The sequence below is a fragment of the Nanorana parkeri genome, unplaced genomic scaffold (assembly GCF_000935625.1).
Source record: "Nanorana parkeri isolate BGI_ZX_2015 unplaced genomic scaffold, ASM93562v1 scaffold29, whole genome shotgun sequence".
In the NCBI taxonomy this organism is placed as follows: Eukaryota; Metazoa; Chordata; class Amphibia; order Anura; family Dicroglossidae; genus Nanorana; species Nanorana parkeri.
The window spans coordinates 2,581,235-2,606,150 of NW_017306297.1; the positions used below are offsets into that span (position 1 = coordinate 2,581,235).

Consider the following 24,916-nt stretch of genomic DNA (forward strand, 5'->3'; position numbering starts at 1 on the left):
ATATATATATATATATAGTAATGGTCCATTCACACCTGAGTGTTTGTTTCATGTACACACATCAAACGTGCAAAAAAAGTGCTTTGTTGTGTAAAAAGAAAATTGGCTTGCTGTGCCATTACCAGTTATTGGCACCCAGGGCCGTCCCTACTATAACCGCTGCTATAGAGCTGGTGTTGGTGTTGGTGTTGATAGTGCTTTGGGGGGACGTTACTCCATCTTTCTGCTTTTCTCACATGTTCATGACATCAATGCGGACATGCAGAAAACAAACGCATGCAGATGTGACGCGTGTTCCCGCTATGCCCAGGTGTGAATGGGCCTAAGTTTCCGGAATATGAAACATCCACGTTCTTTGTTACACCGGTACTTGTGTTACCAGTGCGCACTTGCTGACAGTGTGCTGTGTCCATACAATGCCATGAAAAGAGCAGTTCCAAGTTTGGGAACTTATCCTATACCTGTGTATGTGCAAACTCCGGTACTTACGGCGTATTGTGTCCATATAAACATACTGAAACACCATCACTCACTCACTCGCCCGCCAGACCCGTAACACTACACTAGGCTGCAGGCTAAAACTGAGGACTAGTTCACACCAAGCACGTTCCAGGAGCAGAGCAGTTACAGACCGGATCAAAACTGCGTCCAATGTATTTATTCCAATGGTATTTTGGGCTCTAGTTCACACGGCAGCGTTCAGTTCCAGAGCATGTAAAAAAAAACTGCAGCAAGCCCTATTTTTCCTGCTCTGGAACGCATGCAAATGCACTGAAAGCCCATCTTTTTTACAAAAACGGCCCGGGACACATCAAAAACACGGCAAAACCCACTGCCCTGCATGTGCAGAAACTCATGCAGATCTGGACTGCATTTGGTGTGAACAAGCCCTGAGGACTCACAAAGAGCCACATTGACCAACACAAGGGCTTATGTATACCATGTGTGGGTCAACCCATGTGTCAGTTAAACTAATGTGCCTTCATCATGCATTGGTAATCCGTGTTCTAGTTTGACACACCTAGCCTGCAAAATCATATCTTGGTGTGAGATTTGAGCCAGGCTCAGTCCCATTGTCAGTACTCCAGACTTTACATCCCCATCCCTAATATTCCTCCTGCAGATAACAGTCCCACCGCATTACCTTCTGTACCTAAAAGCACCGACCCTCCACACAGAACCTTGAACTCTATGTCCCCTTTAATTGAGGCGACGCTATTCAGCTGCACACTTGCTGAAGCTAGTCACACATAAATCATATACATTTAGGGCCCCTTTCACATCCGATCAGGTCCGCCTGTCAGTTTTTCAGTGAGACCCGTTCCGGCGCTCTATGGAAGTCTATGGGCAGCCGGGTTTAAACGTTCCGTTTACACCTGGTTAGCTCCGCCTCTGTCCGGTAAAACAGATGGATCATTGATCCGCTTCAACGGAGCGGATTGTGCTGGACCGGAGGTACATCTCCGTTTACATCAGATTCCCCATAGACTTGCATGGTGTCTAGTGATAGGCTCGGCATGTTCGCAGCTCCACGTGCCGAGCCCGCCAGGAAGCTGACAGCGCCGCAGCGCCAATCACAGGTACTGGGACATTTCCCGATTTCTGCAGCTGCAGACCGGGATAATGTCTCCGTACCTGTGATTGGCGCTGTCAGCTTCCTGGCGGGCTCGGCACATGGAGCTGCGAACACGCCCGAGCCCGTCACTAATGGTGTCCAGCACTTTCAATTGATAGAGGAAAAAACTGTACGGACACGGATGTCACAGCGGTGACATCCAATCCGTGCCACTCTGATCAGGAGAGGATCTGTTGACGGACCTTCTCCTGATCAGCCTGTGGGACAGGGGCCTTACTTTCTTTAATTGTGATGGTAGCCAATGTCATCGGTAATAAAAGTGAGGGTAAGTCCAAAATTTTGAGTTGCCACCAGAACGGGACACTTGTTCCTGTGACAATTAAAAACTATTTTCTATTTACTATTAAATCCTATTTTCTCCCAATTTGGAAAGATATCCTTTAATTTCCTATTGAGTCTACAGGACAGGTAGTGAAGCAAAGTCTCCCTAATGAGTAACAGATGGCATAAAACAACCTGACAGCAATTTTAACCCTCTCCATCTCTATCCAAAAAGTTTTTTTGGTTTTAAATCTATTTAAGCTATGTACAAATTGGTCCTTTTTTGCTTTTTATTCTCTATGCTGAGTTGGTTTTATTTGTGAATTCCTCCAACTCCTGTGAAAAGAGGCGTGTAACTAACTGGGTGAGAGATCACCTTGATCAGCAACTATAAATACACAATTGTATCTGTTAGCTGGCACTGGCACGTGGAACAAGCCAGACCGCACATACACTGCTGCCATCTGCTCTGCAGAATATTTTGGATCAGTCTGCCTTTTGCTGTTTTGCAAAGGGAAATCATTAGCAACTATGTATGTTTTTAATAAAACAACGGGCGATGAGTTTTCAGCCTGCTCACACTTTATAAAAAGGTATGCAGTCCAGAGAAGTCATTGATATTGATGAATGCGCCTTTACCATTGCACATTCATTCAAATAGAGCATGCACCATTGCTCTTCTAGAAGGATCAATTTAGGGCTAGTTCACAGCAGCCCCAGTGCGTTCTGGCACAATTCGGTGCCGAAACATACTGGATCGCATTCCAGCCAGTCAATGCGTTCTGGGGCAGGAGCGGCTGGAATGCCACGGTGTGATTGGCTGCACCGGAACATGGGCACATTAATGGCCGGGCGCAATCAGAAAAAATAGCAGCATTTTTTCTGATTTGGACTGGAACGCAGGCATTGATGTGCCACGCGACCGGGTGCGGGTGATTGTACTGCAGCTGGGGTGTGTGGATGCGGTGCCGTTGAATTCAATGCACTGCCCCGCCCTAGAATGCAGTGCGCAAGCCAGGATGCGATCCAGTGCGTTTCGATGCCGGGACGTACTGGGGCTGGTGTGAACTAGCCCCTAGACAAAAAGGTTTAGTGATTGTTAAATTTTTCCTGGCTTGCATAGTTCCAGATAAGAGATCTCATACCTGTGTGTGCTTACCTGTGTGATATAAAGGTGCCCATACACTGCACGATTCTCGTACGAGAATCGCGTGAAATCCCGCGATCGTACGAGAATCGTGCAGTGTATGGAAGGCGTGTGACTGTTTCTACTGTACATCCTCTGCAGAAGACGTGTATCCAAACCTCTGTTATTATCCTTAGTGGTGAGACAAGTTGTTTTACATGCTGGTTTGTGAGTGTGCCATGATGCCTTCCTACTGTTTTACTGTTCAAAGCCCATTTCGTGTGCACCTTACTGTATAACTGGTAACAAATTGTTGAGTGCGTTTGTCGTTTGTTTTGCGTTTCTACTGTACGGTCGCACGTCTTCCCTCGAACCAGCATGCTAGAAAACCCGCCGGGAATCGTACGATTCTCGGCGAGTTAGTGGCCTGCTGGTTCGACAACTGCCGAACGGGCCGGTGTGCGCACGCGTTTTTTTAAGTACTTTACAACCATCGCAAGACTAAGGTCTTGCGATGGTTGTAAAGTGTATGGCCACCTTAAGGGATAGTTCACACCAGAACTGTGTGCATCTACTCAGCTGCAATGCGATGCATTTTGAATCGATTGTACCACGATTTTACCGCAATTGATGCGCTTGATTTTTGTTTGCCCAAAACGGGATTTCAGGTGCGTTTGCATGCGTTTTGATGCATTCTATTGCGATCCGATAGAGCTGAAATAGGGCGAGCAGTATTTTTTTTTTTTTTTTTTCACTGCATCGGAATGGACTGCACTAGTGTCAACAGAGCACCAGAAATCCCATAGGAAAACATTGTGATGCATTTTGGATACAGCTGGCAAACCTGAACAGACTGCATCTGGTGTGAACTAGCCCTAAGGCTGAGGTTGCCTTCCAGCTGTTATGGAACTCCAAGTCCCATGAGGCATTGCAAGACTGACAGTTACAGGCGTGACTCCCAGAGGCATGTTGAGATTTGTAGTTAAAACACAGCTGGAGGACCGGAGTTGCCCACCCACAGTGTAAGGCTCTTCGTTTAAAGCCCAACAAAGTGGTACAGTTCATTTTCTTTAGAGAGAGGGAGGTTGCCACCCCTGTGTTGGTACATAACATTTCGTACCCTGTATGCGTTAAGTGAATTTAGAATATCCTGGATTACTATGGCCCATTGGAATAACTTTCTAAACTGTGTCAGGGTTGGCAGCTACCAAATGGTGGGGGCATCATCATGGAGTATTAAAAAATGGTATGCAGTAGAATTCCTGACAGCATAATATGTGCAGCAGAGAGCGGAAACGTTTTCCAGATCAAATAAAGTAGAGGCGGGTTCTGTTCTGTTCTAGAAGTCAAGGTGAATTGGAAGTGACTCAAGAGGAGAGCAATGCTGGCTGCCAGGACCTGCTTCAATTTCCCCACAAGGACACTGCAACTGAAGGATCATGCTAACCATGTGAGGTACGCAACCGATAAAGAATATGTTGTTATATTACTTTTCGTTGTAATAGCCCGTTATACAGTACTTTATCAAAGGTAGGTAATGACTTTACTTCTATTCATGCCTATTACACTGCTTCCTGTGAGTGATTCAATAAACATCACATTATATGTATCTGTTCTGAGTGCAGCAACCTTCCTGCAAATTAAACAAAGGGTTATGTGTTACCACATACAAAATAACTCTTCTCAGTGATAAACTACATGGGTGGTGTTATACATAGGGGTGGTGATATATATATCAAGCAGTTTAACCTCTTGTTGGCAGTTACTGCCTTGCAAAACTTTAAATACAATTTGTTGTCAATGAGCTGATTGCAAATAAGTGGTTAAATAGCTCCGCAGCATGAGACTGACATCCTGTGTGGCTGTTTAACGGCTCTGGTACTACTGAACAATTTAACCTTCTTGTTACTTGCAAAATATTTAAGTAAAATTCCACAATAAAATTCTATCCTATCTATCTATCCTATCTATCTATCCTATCTATCTATCCTATCTATCTATCCTATCTATCTATCCTATCTATCTATCCTATCTATCCTATCTATCTATCCTATCTATCTATCCTATCTATCTATCCTATCTATCTATCCTATCTATCTATCCTATCTATCTATCCTATCTATCTATCTATCCTATCTATCTATCCTATAACATTGCTAACAAGTGGGTTGGTTGCTCGGTAGCATAAGATCAAATTTGCTCCAATACTGGCTATACATGTCAGCTGTGAAAGGTCTCTAGCGGGGCTTTTCAGCCTCTGGCAGTTGGCGATATCTATTTATTCCAGGTATTTATATAGAGCTGACAATTTATGCAGCACTTTACATACTGCACATTTACATAAGTCCCTGCCCTCAAGGAGCTTAAAATCTATTTCAGTGGCATTGGCTGCCCCCCTCCTGCACTGAGGGCACTCCATTCTTTCAGGCTGCTCCCTCCAGTGGCCCCTGGAAGATTGTCCAATCACACTGCTGGATTGTACTATGGCATCCAAGAAGCAGCTGGGCGGATGTGGAAAACGTACAGTGGAAATCCAGGAGCCATTTATCCAGCCTGAACTAGAATAATAATTACATCCCAGTAGTAAATTATCATTTATTCTCTGTGGAACTGCCCATAGCAGCCATTCGGATTGTAGGTGTTGTCCTAGTGCAGATCAGGAGATGAGAGGAAATGTCTAGTTACCAAGGACAACACCCCACATCTCATCGTTCTCCCCAAATGTCTTTTATATCATGGCAGGATAAATGTGTAGAAAGAAACTTCCAGCAGGGTTTTGATTTATAAATATCGGTACATGTGTCCATATAAATAATGGGGGGGATTTATCAAAACTGGAGCAGACAGAATCTGGAGCAATCTGCTTCGATCTGTCATTTGCAAAGCTTAGCTGAACAAACTAAATATAGAAGCTGATTCGTTGTCATGGGGAACTGCTCCAGATTCTGTCTGCTCCAGTTTTCATTAAATCCCCCCACTTGTGATTTAGCAATACAACTATAAGCTCAAACAATTTAAAATACCTATACGACTATAGCGCACTATTGTTCACTGATAGCCACCGCCACTGTTTACCGTTAGTTGTCTTGTAAAAATGACACGGTCCATTTATAAAAGTTTTCACACAAAATTCACAATATTTTCCATTGAAATCTAATAAGAAAAATTGTGAAAACATTTATAAATAGACCCCTTATCGTAGAAACGGTTGCTCACCGCTGGTGTACAGCAATAAGGAATTCACAGTTTTAGTTGGTTGGCAGTGGACACAAACCAAATGATGGAAATCGCGGTGTGACACAGTCAAAAAATGTCTCTTAACCAGCATTGTGGTTGTAGTTTTTTTACCAAAACATTGATTTTTGATTGCTCAAAAATATGGATGCACCAATACCGTTTTTTCCGGGATCAAGTACCGATATTTTTTTTCACACCTAGAGAAAAATGAGCAGTTAACCCTTGCAATGCAGAGGTAGACCCACTTCAAGGGTTAATTCGTTTTTTTTTTACCTGGAATTGATCTTTAAAGTGTTTCGATCATTTGATGTCAACGTGAATATAACCTGGTATAAAAGAAGTTGGTTTAGTAAATGGTTGGGGTTGGTCCTGTATAAAGCTGTCCATACACCTTACAACCATCGCACAACCTTTGTTGTGCGATGGTTGTAAGGTAATTAATATTTCGTACCATCTGCCCATCTTGGACAGGCAGATCGTACTTGCGATCATCGCAAGCCCTCCCCGCTGAGGGGCGGGCTTCCCATGATTCCAATGCTGAGCGGGCAGTGTGCGCTTGGGCACACCGGCCCATTTCGGCATTTGTTTTCCGAGCACGCCACTAACCTGCCGAAAATAGTACGATTTTCGGCAGGTTTTCAAGTGTGCTCGGAAGACAAAAGACATGCGACCGTACAGTAGAAACGGTCGCATGCCTTCCATGCACCTGCCGATTATCGTACGATCGCGGGATCACCTGCGATTATCGTACGATAATCGGCAGGTGTATGGGCCCCTTAAGGGCCATGATAGATTGGTATATTTAAACATGCCATTTTCTTATTTAACCCCTTTGTGACGGACGACGTCTGCGTCCCGAAGAAGGGGCCGCCCCCCCCCGCCGGACACCCCCGCCGTGCTAGGGCCTCAGTCATGAAGGGGTTAAACAACATTCTGTCATGTTATCATGGGGGGAATCACTCTTCCCGGTCACCCAGTCTGTGTCAGTAACTACTACATACTGGGGGCAATTTATTAAAACTGGAGCAGACAGCATCTGGAGCAATTGCTAATGTTTCAGTCAGCTTCAATCTTTCATTTTCAAAGATTAACTGAAGAGAGATGCTGATTGGTTGCCCAGGACAACTACTCCAGATTTTGTCTGCTCTAGTTTTAATAAATTCCCCTCACTGTGTTTTGGGAAGTGTTTGCTCTGCACCCAGAGGATGGTGATTTTCCTAGTGAAAATTAATCTAAGCCACTGTTGGCTCATTCAACACCGCATGGGGAAAAGATTCTGCCACTTTGAATAAAGAAAATGACAGTGTTAGGTGATGCACATCTGGTGGACGTGCCCATTTGTGGCCAGATTCTGGTCTAAGATCTACAGACTCCTCTATTCCATCTTCAACATATCATTACCAAAGGCCCCCTGGCAAGCCCTCCTTCATGTTAACATTCCACAATTCACGTGGCCCCAACGGCAATTGGCCAATTACATATTTTTAGCGGCTAAACAAACAATAGCCCATTCCTGGAAGAAACAAGCCATTCCATATCTTGAATTCCAACATCGTATACAGGGGTTCTTTGTTAACGAACATCTCTCTAGCATACAAATCGGAGATTCCATGCCGTATGGAACCCATGGTCCTCCATTTTCCTATCCACCCTTGATCCGATAAAACGATCCCTCATTCGCTAACCGCCCATCGCACCGCGACCCCCGGATGGTGGTCACCACCCTTCAGTTCTCCACTTTTCCCTTTCTTCCCTCTTCTCTTTAACTCTTATCACCTCACTCTGCTCCTCTTGCTCCTTATCTCCCCTCACCCCTGTAGGCCAACCCTACTAGGACGTGCGCCTCACCCCAGCCTTCATGACCCAACATGGTGGCCCCAACAGCCAAAACTTCTCTTTTCAGAAGCACGCGTTACTCCCTTACACAGCTGTAACTATGCGATATTTGCATGTCTTGTATTCCTAAAAAAAAACAATAAAACATATTGAAGAAGAAAATGACAGTGTTTAAAAACCCCAATCTGACATCCCTGAGTGCTTCTTGAGGTCTATAGTAAAACCAAATGTATGAATCAAAGTCCACTTTACCTGGCAACGCTCAGTACTTGAATAGCCAAGAAACAGATAATGGATAACTAAGCAAATATGATTTCTTTTGACATAGTTACATAGTATTTGAGGTTGAATAAAGACATTAGTCCATCAAGCCCAACCTATTAGGATCTCATTCTAGGAATACCTGTACCCCTGTATATTACGGTCCCTTAAGAAATCGTCCAAAAGTTTCTTGAACAATTCCACATTCTTTGCTGAAATCACAAATCTGTGTCTGACATTGTAATTACATCAACCAGGCACAACTACAATGTTATTTTTTTATATAATGTTGTTCTAAAGTATATCTTTAAGCCAAAGAAATAAATAAAAGTCAATTTATGTTTTTTGTTTTTGTTTTGCTTGGAGTGATGAAGAATTAGCTTTTGTCATGTTTTTAAAGCAACACAAAACCCTCAGCTTTTTTCTCCTTATGCACACCTACACAATGAACATTCTCCAAAGCCACACTATGCTAATCCCTTTAGAAAGTCTGCTGTGCTCGCTCCCGTTGCTCCTTCCTTCTTTTCAGGCACACTACCTGTACCTTAGTAAGAGCCGTGCACGTTGATTCTGGCCGATACCGAGTATTTGGGCGAGTACTCATACTCCCCCAAATGCTCCGATACTTACCCCCGATACCTGAACTTCAGGTCAAAGGGAGATTTCTCTGACTGGCAGTGCTGTGAGGGAACATGGAGCTGGCTTCCTGGCGAATCAGGAAGCCAGGTGGCGGATAATGACTCAGCTTGGCTTCCTGAGTGGCCGGGAAGCTATCTCCATGCTGATTGGCCAGCTCAATGCTGATTGACCGGGAACCCATCTTCAATCAGCATTGAGCCGGCCAATCAGGAAGCTGGGTCGTGGGTAATGACCCGCCGCCTGGCTTCTTGATTGGTTGGGAAGCCTGCTCCATACTCCCAGAAGTATCGGTATTCGGTATCGGCGAGTACCGAAAGATATCTGTATCTGTGCATCCCTAGTTTTAAGCAATTCCTACCCTCTCCAGAAGAAGTTTTAGCTTTAGATATACTTTAAATGTACACTGTAATGCATATTTATTTCAGGTTGACTTGAATTGTGTAGTGTATGGCCAGCTTTACATTCTCTGGGAAATATCTGCCCGGCCTGTGACTAGTCCAGGGCTGTTACCTTTTTCAGATCAGAGAATGGTATGATTGTTATATGTAGTATCATTTACTAGTTGTGTATGTACGCTTACACTCTAGTCTGCCTATCTGCATGCTTGTCTACATATTACATGTCTAAATAAAATGGCATGGCATAAGATACATGATAATATTCTACTGTGATCTAATCTACAAAATGTTTCTATCTAGGCTTTGGCAGAGGCTATCTTCAGCTGCTACCTTAGCTGCAAGTCGCTCCTATGCAAGTCACACAGATGGGGTATGTCATATTTATCATTGTACCATGTGTAAAGGTTATTTACTCGTACATACAAGTTTTCTGTAGCATATGTAATAAAATGTAAAACTTATTTTATATTAAACAATATTTATGTTCTGGAGAAGAGTAATGTGTGCTTTTGTATCCCACATAAATGTTTTGTTGGTTTCAATGGATTTACTGATACTGTAATGTTAAAAATTTGTTCCCATTGTACAGGGCAATAAAGCTGTGCTTGTCACGGGATGTGACTCAGGATTTGGATTTTCATTGGCTAAGCATCTACATGATGAAGGATTCACAATATTTGCTGGTTGCCTCTTCAAGGTATGAGGTTAAATCATCCTTTACAAATTTTGTATATCATTTTAAAAAAAGGACACTCCCCCTTTCCTGTCCACAGTAGTGGAGAGTTCTTGCACACATTAGTTTTACACCCTCAAGGATTATGCACCATATTCCTCCACTTCTCTTTTTCATATTTTAACTCTCTGCTTCTCACCTCTCTAAAAGTCAAATGATCCTATTAAATATGAAAGTAGTATTAAATGCTCAAATATGTTTTCAATAATCCGGATCAAACAAATATACATTGCCCAGCAAATTATTTCTTTACATTTTTGCCCATGTACTTAGTCATCAAGTTTCCAAACAGCTGGCTCCAACTCTCTCAGCTCCACTTTCCTGATCTTCCTGTCCAGAACAAGATCACAAGGGACAGCACAGTCTACAGCAGCTGTCCTAGCAGGGCACAGGAAGGAGGGGAAAGACTTGCCTTGTGTTTGTGGAATGTAATGGATCCCATCGCACTCCTAACCGGATGAAGCCCAAACACAAATAAACCATGAAGTCACTCACACTCCGTTGCAGATAACAGTCAATCTCCTTTATTGACTGACTATCATGATGCCGCATAAACAAAGCGACGTTTCAGAACCCAGCGGTCCCTTCTTCAGGCAAATAAAAAGTGATCACAAATATAAAGTGCAAACATGTATACATATAATGGAGAGAAACTATCAACCAATTAGCCAACCACAAAATATCACCAAAGAGTGTTCCCTTCCACTTGGACGTCGTCATGATGTCATATTCTCGCCATCTCATACAAATGATCAGGTCCTGCACACCGCACTCTTGTCCCCACTCTGTTCAATGTTCAGCCATGGTCTAGTCCTACCAGCTAAACTGATTGACATTTAGCTTGCTCAGGCCCTGTGCAATATATTGTTTTGAACATTTTTTTTTTTCTTTGTCGTGTATCAGCACGGCTGATCTTCTGCAACATGTATGCAACCACTTCCTGTTTACACGCATGCAATCCAGAAACTGCTGCATGTCCTTTCTCTGCGACGGTTTTCTGATGGTGACAACAGTGCAACATGCCTGTGTAATGTGTGTTGGCGTGTCCATGTCCATTTTCAGGGCATGTGGCAGAGTGACAGCACAGGAAAAAATAAAGACTGGAGCAGAGCTTGATTCTATATATAAAAGCAAGCACCTGCACAAGGTGTTCCTTCATGACACGATCACCAGGTTTTATTTTTAGTACTGTGCATGGTTTACCGTACCACCCCGCTGCTTAATCCCACCTACTGCATTGTAGTGACTTTAAGAAGGGTGTCTCAGGCTACAGTGCATTCCTTAGCACAGGTCAAGTGTTGTCATGCTTTTAAAAGGAATTGCATCTCTTTAACATTTAGGAGGTCATAGGAGAACAGACTAGGCCGTGTTAAATTATATTTTGGCAGCCCAGTTTACACAATGGGGGGGGGAGGGGGGATTTATCAAAACTGGAGCAAACAAAATCTGGAGCAGCTGTGTATGGCAACCAAACAGCTTCTCTATTCCGTTTGTTCAGTTAAGCTTTGAAAATGAAAGGAGATTGGTTGCCATGGGCAACTGCTCCAGATTTTGTCTGCTCCAGTTTTCATAATTTCCCCTCAATGCATTTTGTACATGGTGCTACTTTTTATTGCTGCAAATTTTAAAATGCTGAAAAAAACTTTTGAAATGAAATTGGGATGTTATAGTGTATGTGAGATTTTAGTAATTTGTTTTAAATATACTTTGCCTTTTTATCTTCCTCTGATCCCCCAGCTCTATCTCTCTCCTGCTCTTCAAAACACAAGTCCTGCTATGTGACTCTTTGATTCCCTGTCCTGTGCATCTCCCACTCCCCACACTCCAAGCTAAAATGAGGGCCTAGTTACACTCAATGTGTGTTGCATTAAAGGAGAACTATGAGATGAGTGATTTCCACCCACCTCATAGTTCTAGCCGACCTGTGACAATGAGACTGTCACAGGTCGGCTCAGTAGATCGGGAGGTGAGCGAACACATACCAGGTTCGCTCACCTACTTAAGTCACATAGAAAAAATAATTTAGTGGGGTTTTTTTAGTAAGTTCCCCTCCCCCATGTACACGCACATACAGATGCTGTCAATCACGGTTAACACTAAACCGATGACAGGTAAAAGCTTTTAAAGCGTCTCCTATGGCGAGTTTTGGGTATGGTAAATTTTTTGCAATTTTAAGGCTTGCCATGTTTGGTGTCTATTTTCCCGACGTGACCCCGTCTTTTATATTTCACCAAAAAATTGGGTAATAATAAATGTTTCACGTAGGGGAAAAAAACATTTTTGTTCAAAAAATGTTCTTTATTTATTTATGTTTTCTTTTATATAGCAAAAAATAAAAAACCCCAGTGGTGATTAAATAGCACCAAAATAAAGCTCTGTGTCCCAAAACAACAATATAAAATTAATTTTGGTAGAGTTGCATGACTGAATAAATGTCGGAGTACCTCAGCGCTGAATACTGAATAAATGACCTGGACAGAAGGGGTTGTAATACCCCAGTCTTCAAGTGGCTACAATAAACAGTTGACATCCGCGGTGTTAAACCCCCTTCCCATCCAGGCAAAAAACGGCAGCGGCCGCCGCGGGGTGGGGCGCAAACGAGCACATATAGGCGATCGGCGGGCTATTGACCCGCTGATCGCCTATATGTGAAACACCCGGTACCGGGTGTTCGCATTGGACGGGTCTTTTCTGCCCGTGCGTGCCCGCTAGGGGGCGCACGCGAGCAGAAAAAAAATGCCGTCTGGCGACGGCAACCCGCCAATGCGACAGTGCCGTCCGTCCGTTTTTCTACTACGGGCGGACGGCAAGAGGATAATTGGCACCCCAATGCACTGCACATAGAGCGGGTGTGTGCATTGTAGTAATGCACAAATGTGAATAGGCCAGTACAGTCAAACTTGCACATGGTGATTGTGTTGCAGCATATGGAGAGTTACACTAACTACTTTACAACTACAGGACAAGGGAGATGCCGGCGTGAAGGAACTGGACAATATGAAGAGCCATAGAATGAAGACTGTTCAGTTGAATGTGGTAAAACAGGAAGAGGTAGACAGAACTTTGGAAATTATTAAAGATAATTTGAAAGACCCAGACAAAGGTAGTATATATGGGGCTTCCTGTTTCTGTTTTTGAATAATAGCACAATTTTTTTATTTTTATGGTCTGAACTAGTGATGTTTAGATACCAAGTACAAGTACAGATACTTTTCCAGCTCCAGGACTAGAGAAACATGTAAAAGTTAGGAGGCAGCTGTAAGGAGCACACGGAGCTCCTGGGATTTGTACATCTATGTTATAATGTATGATTTAGTTAATATTAGGAATGCACCGATACCATTTTTACGAGTACTGATACTTGTCTAAGTACTCACAGATACAAGTACTGATACATCTTTGTTTATTGTCATGCGACAGTTTTTCTAAAACAATACAGACTAATGATTTCAGGACAGTGGTGGAGCGCCAGAGCCAGGTCCCAGCTGCAACCACTGCAGTCCTCATGAAATTCAGATCATCTGAGCTGGTATCTGAACATCCCTAGTCGGAACCATGCTAAATCTTTTACAGCTAGCAGTGTGTCTGCACTTAAAGCCTTTTTCATCGTATACATGAAATCCTTTGTAGATATTGTATAGTTGGATCCGATTGTAGACTCGGCCATGTAGCAGAATATAATTAAGAGCTTCAATTTGCATTCAAGTTTTAATCTGCTGATATTTTGCCTTTTCTGGTTCCTCATTTCCTTCCTCATTAACACGTGTATGCAATTTTTAAATAAAATCTTTCAATATATTACATACCTTTTTTTTTTAGGCTCAGTGACGATACTGTGTCTGTTCTTCTCTGTGCAATACAGGCAGATCATGGCAGGTAGGAAAGGCCATCTGGTTGCTGTACATAGCTTCCTGAAAACATCACAGCACCCTGCCTCAGTACTCCACTCAAGAGCTCTCAATCCTGATGTAAGCAGTGGGCTGACTTTTAGGAGAAGTTATGCAAATATCAAAATGCCTTGATGGGTGGATGTCACTCTGGAGCAGGAATGGACTGTCGCACTCCAGCTGTTGTAAAACTACAAGTCCCACAAGGCATTGCAAGACTCTTGATAGACATGACCCCTAGAGGCAGAGGCATGATAGAATTTGTAGTTTCACAGCAACTGGATTGCCAATGTTGCCTACCCCTGGTTTGGAGGATTTGGCATTCCTAAACAACTTTAATTTTCATGCAGACTACCCTAACACTCACATGTTATGCTGAGCCCCCACGATTAAAAGAATTGAAATCCAATGAAAGGGCCAGGTACAGTAAGGCTGGGGAGGAAAGGGCTAGATGATGCTAGACATCTTTTAGCCAGGAAAGGAGGCAGACACTATCTGACTTGCTGTGGCTTCTAATATTCAGTGTATGTAGAGCCTGTACAACTGTGCAAGACTGAAGGTAATGCCGGGGTTTGGCTTTAAACCCTTATTTTATATGCAGTCAGCACTTTAATGATGTTTTTGGCTTATGTCATGGTTTTCTGGCCTCAAGCACAATGGCTGTGACTAATATTGTTTCTCTCTTTCATAGGTTTATGGGGTGTTGTTAACAATGCTGGAATATCGACATTTGGAGAAGTGGAGTTCACCAGTATGGAAACTTATAAAGAAGTAGCTGAAGTAAACCTTTGGGGTACAGTTAGGGTTACCAAGGCCTGTCTCCCTCTCATTCGCAGGGCTAAAGGTAAGAGACTATAAGACGGGTGGGCAACTCCGGCCCGCCAACTGTTGTGGAACTACAAATCCCATGAGGCATTTCAACACTGACAGTTACAGGGGTGACTCCCAAAAGCAGAGGCATGTTGGGATTTGTAGTGAAAGCACAGCTGGAAGGCTGTAATTAAAGTGTATTTCCACTTTTGCAGGTGAATTTGATATTTCATACTTTCCTGGTTTGTTCCTTACAACGGATGGTATAGACCGCTTCTATTGTTCAGAATAACTAGCAATACGCAACAGGGGACAGATCAAGGGGCAGTTTTTTGGGGTTTTCCCATAAAGTTACATTAACATACAGTGTGCCACTGAAACCTTGAAATATTTAACCCTTTTATAAAGACAGTGCTTTGTAATGAGGTCTGCCAGTTCAGTACACACAGGGTTAATTTTAATAAACCTATATCCCCAGCCCCCTCCTAAACATTATATAGAAGGGGGAATCTAAGAAAGACTTTTAATTAAAGGAGGCAGCAGGCTGGCCATTGTATACGTTCTGTACAACATGCTCTTCCAAAGAACTGGACTCTTTGCTCGCCAATCAGATTCAAACTATAGGGCAGTTTTGGTGGCTTAGGGGAGGTGAATTCAGTTTTTGGTAAGAACACATTAATGCATCAGACTTGCTATGCCTAAGGCAACAGAGCATTTTTTAGGAGAAAGATGTGTTTCCAAGAATGAGGCAGCACTGGGCTGGGGTATGCTTTACCAACATTCCAGTGTTAAAGAAGAACTCCAGGAAAACTTTCTTAAAGGAGAATTATGAGGCGAGTTATTTTCACTCAGCCTCATAATCTGAGCCGACCTGTGACAATGAAACTGTCACAGGTCGGCTCAGTAGATCGGGAAGTGAGCGAACACATGCCGGCGCTCGCTCACTTCTCGATCCTGTCACTGCAGAGAGCCGTGACAGGGGAGGGGCTGGATTCCCCCCTCCCCGCTCCGATCCTCCATCGCTGACTGGCGGAACGGACAGGGCAGGGGGCGGGTACAGCTGGCTCTGCCTCTAGATAGGCAGAGCCAGCTGTCACTCACGCAGCTGGGTGGATCCAGACATAATTGTCTGTAGCTCGCTGTGTACTGAGCTTTGGGTGACGGGAGGACGCTTGTTTGTGTCCTCCCGTTACACTTAGGAGAACTATGGGGAAAAGCCCTAACCTCATAGTTATCCTTTTAACACTTGCAGTGGGGCTTCCCCTGCACTGCAAGGGTTAAGTGCTTGTTTGTGTCTAAGTGCTAAAATAACAAAGTTCTCGCCTGAAGCTCTGAGCTGGCCACCAGTCATGGTGCTCCCTCCAGCCTGTCTCCTCCACTGCAATGGTTAATATTTTTTTCCCCTCGAGTTCTTATTTAATGCAATTCTGTGTTTCAAAGGAAGCCGCTTGCTCTTTTGCATCACACCTCCTCTACCCTCTTCTGCTGACCCAGTTCTCTGAGAGGCCCATGCAAATATTAGCTCTGTGAAAGGGAGTATTTGCAGAAGGTTAGTCAGAAACCTGATGTCATAGTGCTCAGACCTGGTGATTGGCCATTTAGGCAGAAAGTACCACATTGTGGGAGGTGGGAGAATGTACATATGTGTCCAATACCTGGAAATAGATTTCTCCTTTGGTGGTTCTGGACTATATGTATAATCTGTCAAATTAACTTGCAGAGACAGACGGCTCCCTCCCAAGAATCTTCAGCTAGGTTTATTGGGTGATCCGATCATGGCTTGAGATGGATTTGTAAAGCATCTTTTTATGCATTCTACATAAAAGTAGATGCTGTGCACTGACATTCTTACATTTTGAATTGTTATCATTGCTGACTATTGCATGGATAAGACAGAGTTATAAATATCTTTATAACTTCTGTATAGATATAGTGACCAAGTCTAATTTGTTTGCTTATGATAACTGAACTATGGTCATACATGTATTATAACTTGCTTTCATGTCTCTCTTTAGGCCGCGTGGTGAATATTAGCAGCATGTTGGGGCGCATGGCAAATCCAGCTCGTTCCCCATACTGTATCACCAAGTTTGGGGTAGAAGCGTTTTCTGATTGCCTGCGCTATGAGATGCACACAATGGGAGTGAAGGTCAGTGTGGTTGAACCTGGGAATTTCATTGCAGCCACAAGCCTCTACAGTCCAGAAAAAATCAAAGCAATTGCTGAAAAAATGTGGGCCGAATTACCTGAAACTGTGAAGAAAGACTACGGGAGAAAATACTTTGATGAGAAAATCGCCAGAATGCACACGTATTGTAACAGCGGCTCAACGGATACGTCACCTGTCATTAAATCTGTCACCCATGCTTTAACTGCGACCACCCCGTACACTCGCTACCACCCTATGGATTACTACTGGTGGCTTAGAATGCAGGTCATGACTCACCTGCCTGGTGCTATATCTGATAAGATTTATATTCATTAGGTATGATGATTAGATTTAGGTCATTTCTAATCAAAGAACTTTGATTTCATCTGCAGCATTTGCTACCTCGCTTCACAATGCCAACAGCCAGAATGTGCTGCCTCTTTGTCCTGTGCCTTTTGGTTATGGAAATACTTCTTCTTCTAATTGTCTTTGTATGTAGCTTATAACTTGAAGACAAGACCGGGACTTTTCCTGTTCCTTAGACATTCAATTCTTACCATATTTACTCTTTCATTATAAGGGCTATTCTGATCAATGAATTTAGATGACAGACTATGCACAGCTTCAGCTTACTTCTTCTCACTAAACAACTTATATGACGTAAAAGAAATAGAAAACTCTACAGTTAAATCAAATGCTGACGTATGGTGCTGAATTAAACTGACCATATACTGTTAGAATTTTGGCTGAAATTCTAACAGTGGGTGGCCCTGCTGGCTAGACAAAAGTTGGTTTCCCAAAACAACTTTTGTCGGCTGGACAGTGAAACGGACAGGGCAGGGGGCGGGTACAGCTGGCTCTGCCTCTAGATAGGCAGAGCCAGCTGTCACTCACGCAGCTGGGTGGATCCAGACATAATTGTCTGTAGCTCGCTGTGTACTGAGCTTTGGGTGACGGGAGGACGCTTGTTTGTGTCCTCCCGTTACACTTAGGAGAACTATGGGGAAAAGCCCTAACCTCATAGTTATCCTTTTAACACTTGCAGTGGGGCTTCCCCTGCACTGCAAGGGTTAAGTGCTTGTTTGTGTCTAAGTGCTAAAATAACAAAGTTCTCGCCTGAAGCTCTGAGCTATAGCTCGCTGTGTACTGAGCTTTGGGTGACGGGAGGACGCTTGTTTGTGTCCTCCCGTTACACTTAGGAGAACTATGGGGAAAAGCCCTAACCTCATAGTTATCCTTTTAACACTTGCAGTGGGGCTTCCCCTGCACTGCAAGGGTTAAGTGCTTGTTTGTGTCTAAGTGCTAAAATAACAAAGTTCTCGCCTGAAGCTCTGAGCTGGCCACCAGTCATGGTGCTCCCTCCAGCCTGTCTCCTCCACTGCAATGGTTAATATTTTTTTCCCCTCGAGTTCTTATTTAATGCAATTCTGTGTTTCAAAGGAAGCCGCTTGCTCTTTTGCATCACACCTCCTCTACCCTCTTCTGCTGACCCAGTTCTCTGAGAGGCCCATGCAAATATTAGCTCTGTGAAAGGGAGTATTTGCAGAAGGTTAGTCAGAAACCTGATGTCATAGTGCTCAGACCTGGTGATTGGCCATTTAGGCAGAAAGTACCACATTGTGGGAGGTGGGAGAATGTACATATGTGTCCAATACCTGGAAATAGATTTCTCCTTTGGTGGTTCTGGACTATATGTATAATCTGTCAAATTAACTTGCAGAGACAGACGGCTCCCTCCCAAGAATCTTCAGCTAGGTTTATTGGGTGATCCGATCATGGCTTGAGATGGATTTGTAAAGCATCTTTTTATGCATTCTACATAAAAGTAGATGCTGTGCACTGACATTCTTACATTTTGAATTGTTATCATTGCTGACTATTGCATGGATAAGACAGAGTTATAAATATCTTTATAACTTCTGTATAGATATAGTGACCAAGTCTAATTTGTTTGCTTATGATAACTGAACTATGGTCATACATGTATTATAACTTGCTTTCATGTCTCTCTTTAGGCCGCGTGGTGAATATTAGCAGCATGTTGGGGCGCATGGCAAATCCAGCTCGTTCCCCATACTGTATCACCAAGTTTGGGGTAGAAGCGTTTTCTGATTGCCTGCGCTATGAGATGCACACAATGGGAGTGAAGGTCAGTGTGGTTGAACCTGGGAATTTCATTGCAGCCACAAGCCTCTACAGTCCAGAAAAAATCAAAGCAATTGCTGAAAAAATGTGGGCCGAATTACCTGAAACTGTGAAGAAAGACTACGGGAGAAAATACTTTGATGAGAAAATCGCCAGAATGCACACGTATTGTAACAGCGGCTCAACGGATACGTCACCTGTCATTAAATCTGTCACCCATGCTTTAACTGCGACCACCCCGTACACTCGCTACCACCCTATGGATTACTACTGGTGGCTTAGAATGCAGGTCATGACTCACCTGCCTGGTGCTATATCTGATAAGATTTATATTCATTAGGTATGATGATTAGATTTAGGTCATTTCTAATCAAAGAACTTTGATTTCATCTGCAGCATTTGCTACCTCGCTTCACAATGCCAACAGCCAGAATGTGCTGCCTCTTTGTCCTGTGCCTTTTGGTTATGGAAATACTTCTTCTTCTAATTGTCTTTGTATGTAGCTTATAACTTGAAGACAAGACCGGGACTTTTCCTGTTCCTTAGACATTCAATTCTTACCATATTTACTCTTTCATTATAAGGGCTATTCTGATCAATGAATTTAGATGACAGACTATGCACAGCTTCAGCTTACTTCTTCTCACTAAACAACTTATATGACGTAAAAGAAATAGAAAACTCTACAGTTAAATCAAATGCTGACGTATGGTGCTGAATTAAACTGACCATATACTGTTAGAATTTTGGCTGAAATTCTAACAGTGGGTGGCCCTGCTGGCTAGACAAAAGTTGGTTTCCCAAAACAACTTTTGTCGGCTGGACAGTGACTGCAGCCAATCCGCTTCAGTCACTGTTCTTGTATTCTGACTGGCTGACACCAGCTGTCCGAATACAATAGACCACGGGGGAAGATTCATCCATCTACGCTGTTTGGTATGGAAGGAGGAATCTGCTGGATTTCTTTAGCCTGCAGGCTGAACACAAAAAAGCTAGTGTCAGGCCAGGTTAAGTCACCTGCTACCTGAACACCTACCTCATTCTTGGATGTGTGACTGTAGAATATTGATGAAATACAGTACATTCTGAATCGTGCAGTCCTTTCTGCTATATCCCTCAGGGAACACGGTCATTTGTATTTCAAACTTTATATTAAAAGTACTAAAGCTGGCCTTACACTGTTGGCAATTCTGCCAATTCCTGTGAATTGGACAAAATTCTAACATTCCCGGGACCACCCAGCTTGACAGTCTTCGACTGAAAAATCGAAGGAGCCGGGAGGAAAATTGTTGGCCAAACAGTGACTGTAGCCAATCGGCTACAGTCGGTGTTCATTTCATCTGATGGCACAGGTGTCAGCTGTCCTAATACAATTCCATCTACGAAAATCAAGCTTTACATGTGGAAGATATAGCTTAAAGTGACACTGAACTTAAGAGTTAAAGCTTAAAAATACATTCAAGTACCCTAACTATTAACAAAAATGTATCTTATTTGTGTATCACTCAGCTGTACATCCTCAAATCATCTCTGAATTCATACTGACTGTGTCCTTCCTTCTGGAGGGTGGCTACTTTTGTTCCCCATGGTCCCTGTGTGTGTTGTAAAGTAGCCACCGCTCCAAACTCGCTCCTGTGATGGACTACGATCTCATGTTTAGTAAACTAATTTGTAGTCAATCACAGGAGTGATCTTGGAGCTGTGACTACTCTACAACACACACACACAGGGACTATGGGGAACACATGTAGCCACCCTCCAGAAGGAAGGACAGTGTCCACATGAATTCAGAGATGATTGGAGGATCTACAGCCGAGTGACACATAAATAAAATGCATTTATGTTAATAGTTAAGGTACTTGAATACATTAAGGATTAACTCCTGAGTTGAGTGTCACTTAATCTTCCCAGCTGCTCTGTAAACTCAATACCTGCAAACCCTACCATATTGTTTCATGCATTTTATATCATTGTATAAATGTTTGCATCAGCAATATATTGTAACTTTTCTGTAGCATTGCTGAATGTAGCAATAAAGAAATTCTTTGAGCAGATATGTTAAGCATTTTATAACTATATTGTATACTAGCAAATATGTGTCTGTTGCTTTGAACAGGTATTTCTGATTTGGTGCACGGATGAAATAATCCTTAGACATTCCTGAAGGGAAGCAATCATAATATGACAAGGACAGTGATCCCCAGAAAGCATGCGTTGGCTGATGCTAATAACGTGCTATTTAAATGGTTGGATTGGGTTACTGCTGTTTTAACATCTCTGAGATTATCAGTATGGAGAAAAACACCTGAAACCGTATTAAACCAAAACTGATCTGGAGATAACTGGAGCGTTCACTGTTGCTTGCTATAGAAGTTATTCAAGTTAAAGTAGAACTCCAGGACAAAAATAAGTGAACCCTTGCAGTACTCCTGCACTGCAGGTTTTACATGCTCATTTTGTGTCAAGGTTCAAAAAATAACAAAGTTATACTCTCGCGGAGTTCCGAGCTGGTCGGCTGTCAGTGCCCCCTCCAGCCTCTCTCCTTTGCTGCAGCAATGGAATCTTGCTCGGCGTCCTCACGGCTATACACTCTGTATAGACATGATGATTTATGGGACGTTAGACCACTGCAGAGGAGGGGAGACATGCTGGAAGGAGTGGTCTAAGAAGAAGCCAGTTCTGAGCTTTGGGTGAGTATAACTTTTTTTTTTTTTTTGATCTAGACAAAAACGAGCACTTACCCCTTGCAGTGTGGGGCTAGCCCAACTGCAAAGGTTATAAAAAAATAATAATCCTGGAGTTCTTCTTTAAGGGAAAGTTTGCAGGGCATCACCAAATTCCAGGTGGAGCACAGGTTATTCAAAAATAAACATGCTCTTAATTCTTTACACTAGCATCACCTATGATTTGTCATAGACCATCAACTGCAGACTAAAAATTGCGCGCCCCTTCTACCTAGCCGTCAATACACAAAGCTGGGCCCCCCTTTCCCTCAGGTACTTAAGCTGGCAATACACCAGTAGAATTTTGTTAGAAAAAATGTGTTCTCAGAGGGCTAGTTCACACCAATTGCAGTGCGTTCCAGAGCAGTAGTGGCTGGAACGCGCAGTAATCGCACACTAACCCCCCCTCCCCCCATCATTCTGGGGTGGGAGGGGGCGTGGTGGTGCATTGAAGTCTGGTGCGGCAGCCACACCCCCTGCCCGCAGTGCAACCAGACGTGTGGCAAAACACCGCACCACAATTGGGGAGAAATGGCCCTCAATGTTTGAATTTCTAATAGTTAATGGGATTAAACTGATCAATTTCAACCATAGTGGCAAAAAAAAGAAAGAAAGAACAGGATAATTTTTTCAAATCTTTTTTTCTCAAACCAACAAATTCTAACCGTAAATGTGGCACTCCAATTATTCCTAAATTGAATGTTAAAATAAAACTGGGTTTCAAAAGACATTCTGCAAGCCTGATGGCATTATCAAATGTTCTAACCAGATTTCTCCAATGAAAGTTTATTCAGACATCTTCCAGTGTGTGATCTTTACGCATTTTTTTTGCATAGAAGCTTGTAAAGCATTGTACCCATAATCCTTGCCTCATGGATGGGTGCAATGCACAGGCTGTTAAAGATTTTACCACTAGCCCCAGATGCATACAGAAGTATAGACCTTCTGTTATGGGGCTGAAGGATGTATGGCCAGACTACAATGGCAGTGACGTCTCTGTCTTGCTGCTGGCACTGTACTGAGTCCCTCTGTTGTGATGGCAGATGTTACTTGTAGTACTATTGGTAAACTGGTTGATGTGGCCCTGTACAATGGTGATACATTTGAAAAACAAGATTTTTCCAGTATGATACACCTTGTGAATCCGGTAACAGGGTAGGTTTGGTGTATGCTGTATGTGACCTATCTTCATGTTATACTCTAAATATGGGTGTAACATGAAACGTGGTTCTAAAGCTGGAATGCGCGTTATAAAAGAACTATGGCCCAACCTTTTTGGCCATAGTTCTCTTTAGGGTCACAGGAAGACATTTACTAATGTGCTTCTGTGACCCAAAACTCGGTATATAGCGGGCTATTGCCTGCTATATGCTGACAGCACTGAACCATGTCGCTAAAGGCAGAGGCAGCTGTGCCCGCCCTCTCCTCCATCTGACTCTCCAGTCAGCGCTGGAGGAGTGGAGAGTGGAAACCCTGCGGGAAGCAGTGGTTGACAGTCACCGCTCTCTGCAGGTAGAAGATCTTGAACTGAGCGATCGGCGGTGTGATCGCTCAGTTCTCGATTAACAGAGCCGACGTGTGACAGCGTCAGTGTCACAGGTTGGCTCTAATTATGGGGATGAGTATATTTCACTCTCCCCATGATTCTCCTTTTCAGTAATATACGTAATCCAGCCATGGGTGCCAGCAGGCCTGGGATCCCATCACTTCCCCACACCTCTCGCATACGAAAGTAGTGTAGCTGTACACCGCTGATCCCTTGTATACAAAAACTTACAGGGTTATTCACAAAAGGGTAAGGAGTTTGGAGAAGTGAACAATCTAGGCCAAAATAGCTGATTTGGAAAAATTCTCCAATTCAGATCACTTTCCAGTTCAGCTATGTTGTCCTAGATTGTTCACTTCTTGTGCCTTCCCCAAACTCTTCACCCCTTTGTGAATAACCCTATTAATTCTGTAAGCAGTGACTGAGATACTCCACCCATATTCTCCCATTGATATATTTCGCAATTTTGTTTGTTTTCTTAATTGTAGAGCCTGAGCAGCAGGCAAAAGATGTCAAAGGGAGGATGGGGGTGGAGTGTCTCAATCATGCTGACAGAATTAAAATTATATTAAATCGGCTGGTCCACTGAGCGCTGATCCTGTTATCCTGTTTTAGGGTGGCTCCTTTCCCTTACAGGGTCCTATGGAGCCACCCTTGTGTGTGCTAGTAAGCTGAGTGTGCCTTCCCCAACACACAAAAAGTAAAAAGGTTTGCTGGCACACTCACAAGCTAGCATGTAAAGAAAACTTGTCTCACCACTAAGGTTAAAAACAGAGGTTTGGATACACGTCTTCTTCAGAAAATGTGAAAGCCACACAGCCGCATCAAGGCACCTCTGATAGTGCGGTCCTAACTCTAAACTATGAGAGTCTCCATCTTGGAGCACATGGGTCAGAAGATAAAATTGGGTGCAGGTCTGTCAGGAGAAAGCCCAACCCCCCCTTAAAGGTACAGGAACGCACAAGGGATCCCGCACATCCCAATGGCAGGTGAGAACCCCCATGCATCACTGCACCAAATCAGTCAAGCAAAACAAATGACAAACGCACTCATCAATTCGTCACCAGCTTTACAGCAAGGTGCACACGGAATGGGCTTTCCTGGCTGTCTAGGGCTTTATTACCAAGTCACTGGACCAAATTTAGAAAGTATTGAAGCCACAGAAACTAGAAATATGAAGGTCATCAGTGACAACCTACATATACTTTATCTCTCAGCATGTGGCATGGTTCAGCTATAACCTTATTAATAAAGTTTAATGGGTTTCAACATAAAATATAATGCATAAAGCACACAAAAAAAAGTGCAAGGCTTGAGGCGGGCTCTCCCATTCAGAGACGCGTCAAAATCATTGGGGAAGACCATTGCAAAGATCCTACAGAGAGCCAAGGGGAAGCAAGCTCTGGCAATGTTAATGAAGGGTTCAAACCAGGCCTCATGACACCACCATTGCATTTGGAGGGGATTGGGGCCAGGCTAACAAAGAATCAGTAGGAAAAGAGATGTGGGGGGGGGGGGGCGGGGGCGCC

At 43.3% G+C, this 24,916-nt stretch overlaps 2 protein-coding genes across 2 annotated transcripts; both read left to right on the plus strand.

Annotated features, from left to right (window-relative positions):
* The first annotated feature begins 4,352 nt into the window (after positions 1-4,352).
* Positions 4,353-17,365, plus strand: LOC108795830 (D-beta-hydroxybutyrate dehydrogenase, mitochondrial-like). Its single transcript, XM_018567145.1, has 6 exons — positions 4,353-4,478; positions 9,695-9,764; positions 9,984-10,091; positions 13,089-13,230; positions 14,706-14,858; positions 16,840-17,365. The coding sequence occupies exons 1-6, from the start codon at positions 4,405-4,407 to the stop codon at positions 17,307-17,309; spliced, it is 1,017 nt and encodes a 338-aa protein (XP_018422647.1). The 5' UTR covers positions 4,353-4,404; the 3' UTR covers positions 17,310-17,365.
* Positions 17,366-18,954: 1,589 nt separating this feature from the next.
* LOC108795739 (D-beta-hydroxybutyrate dehydrogenase, mitochondrial-like) lies at positions 18,955-19,516 on the plus strand. The gene has a single exon (XM_018567029.1). It carries the CDS (start codon positions 18,955-18,957, stop codon positions 19,456-19,458), a length of 504 nt encoding a protein of 167 aa, XP_018422531.1. The 3' UTR covers positions 19,459-19,516.
* Positions 19,517-24,916: the final 5,400 nt, after the last annotated feature.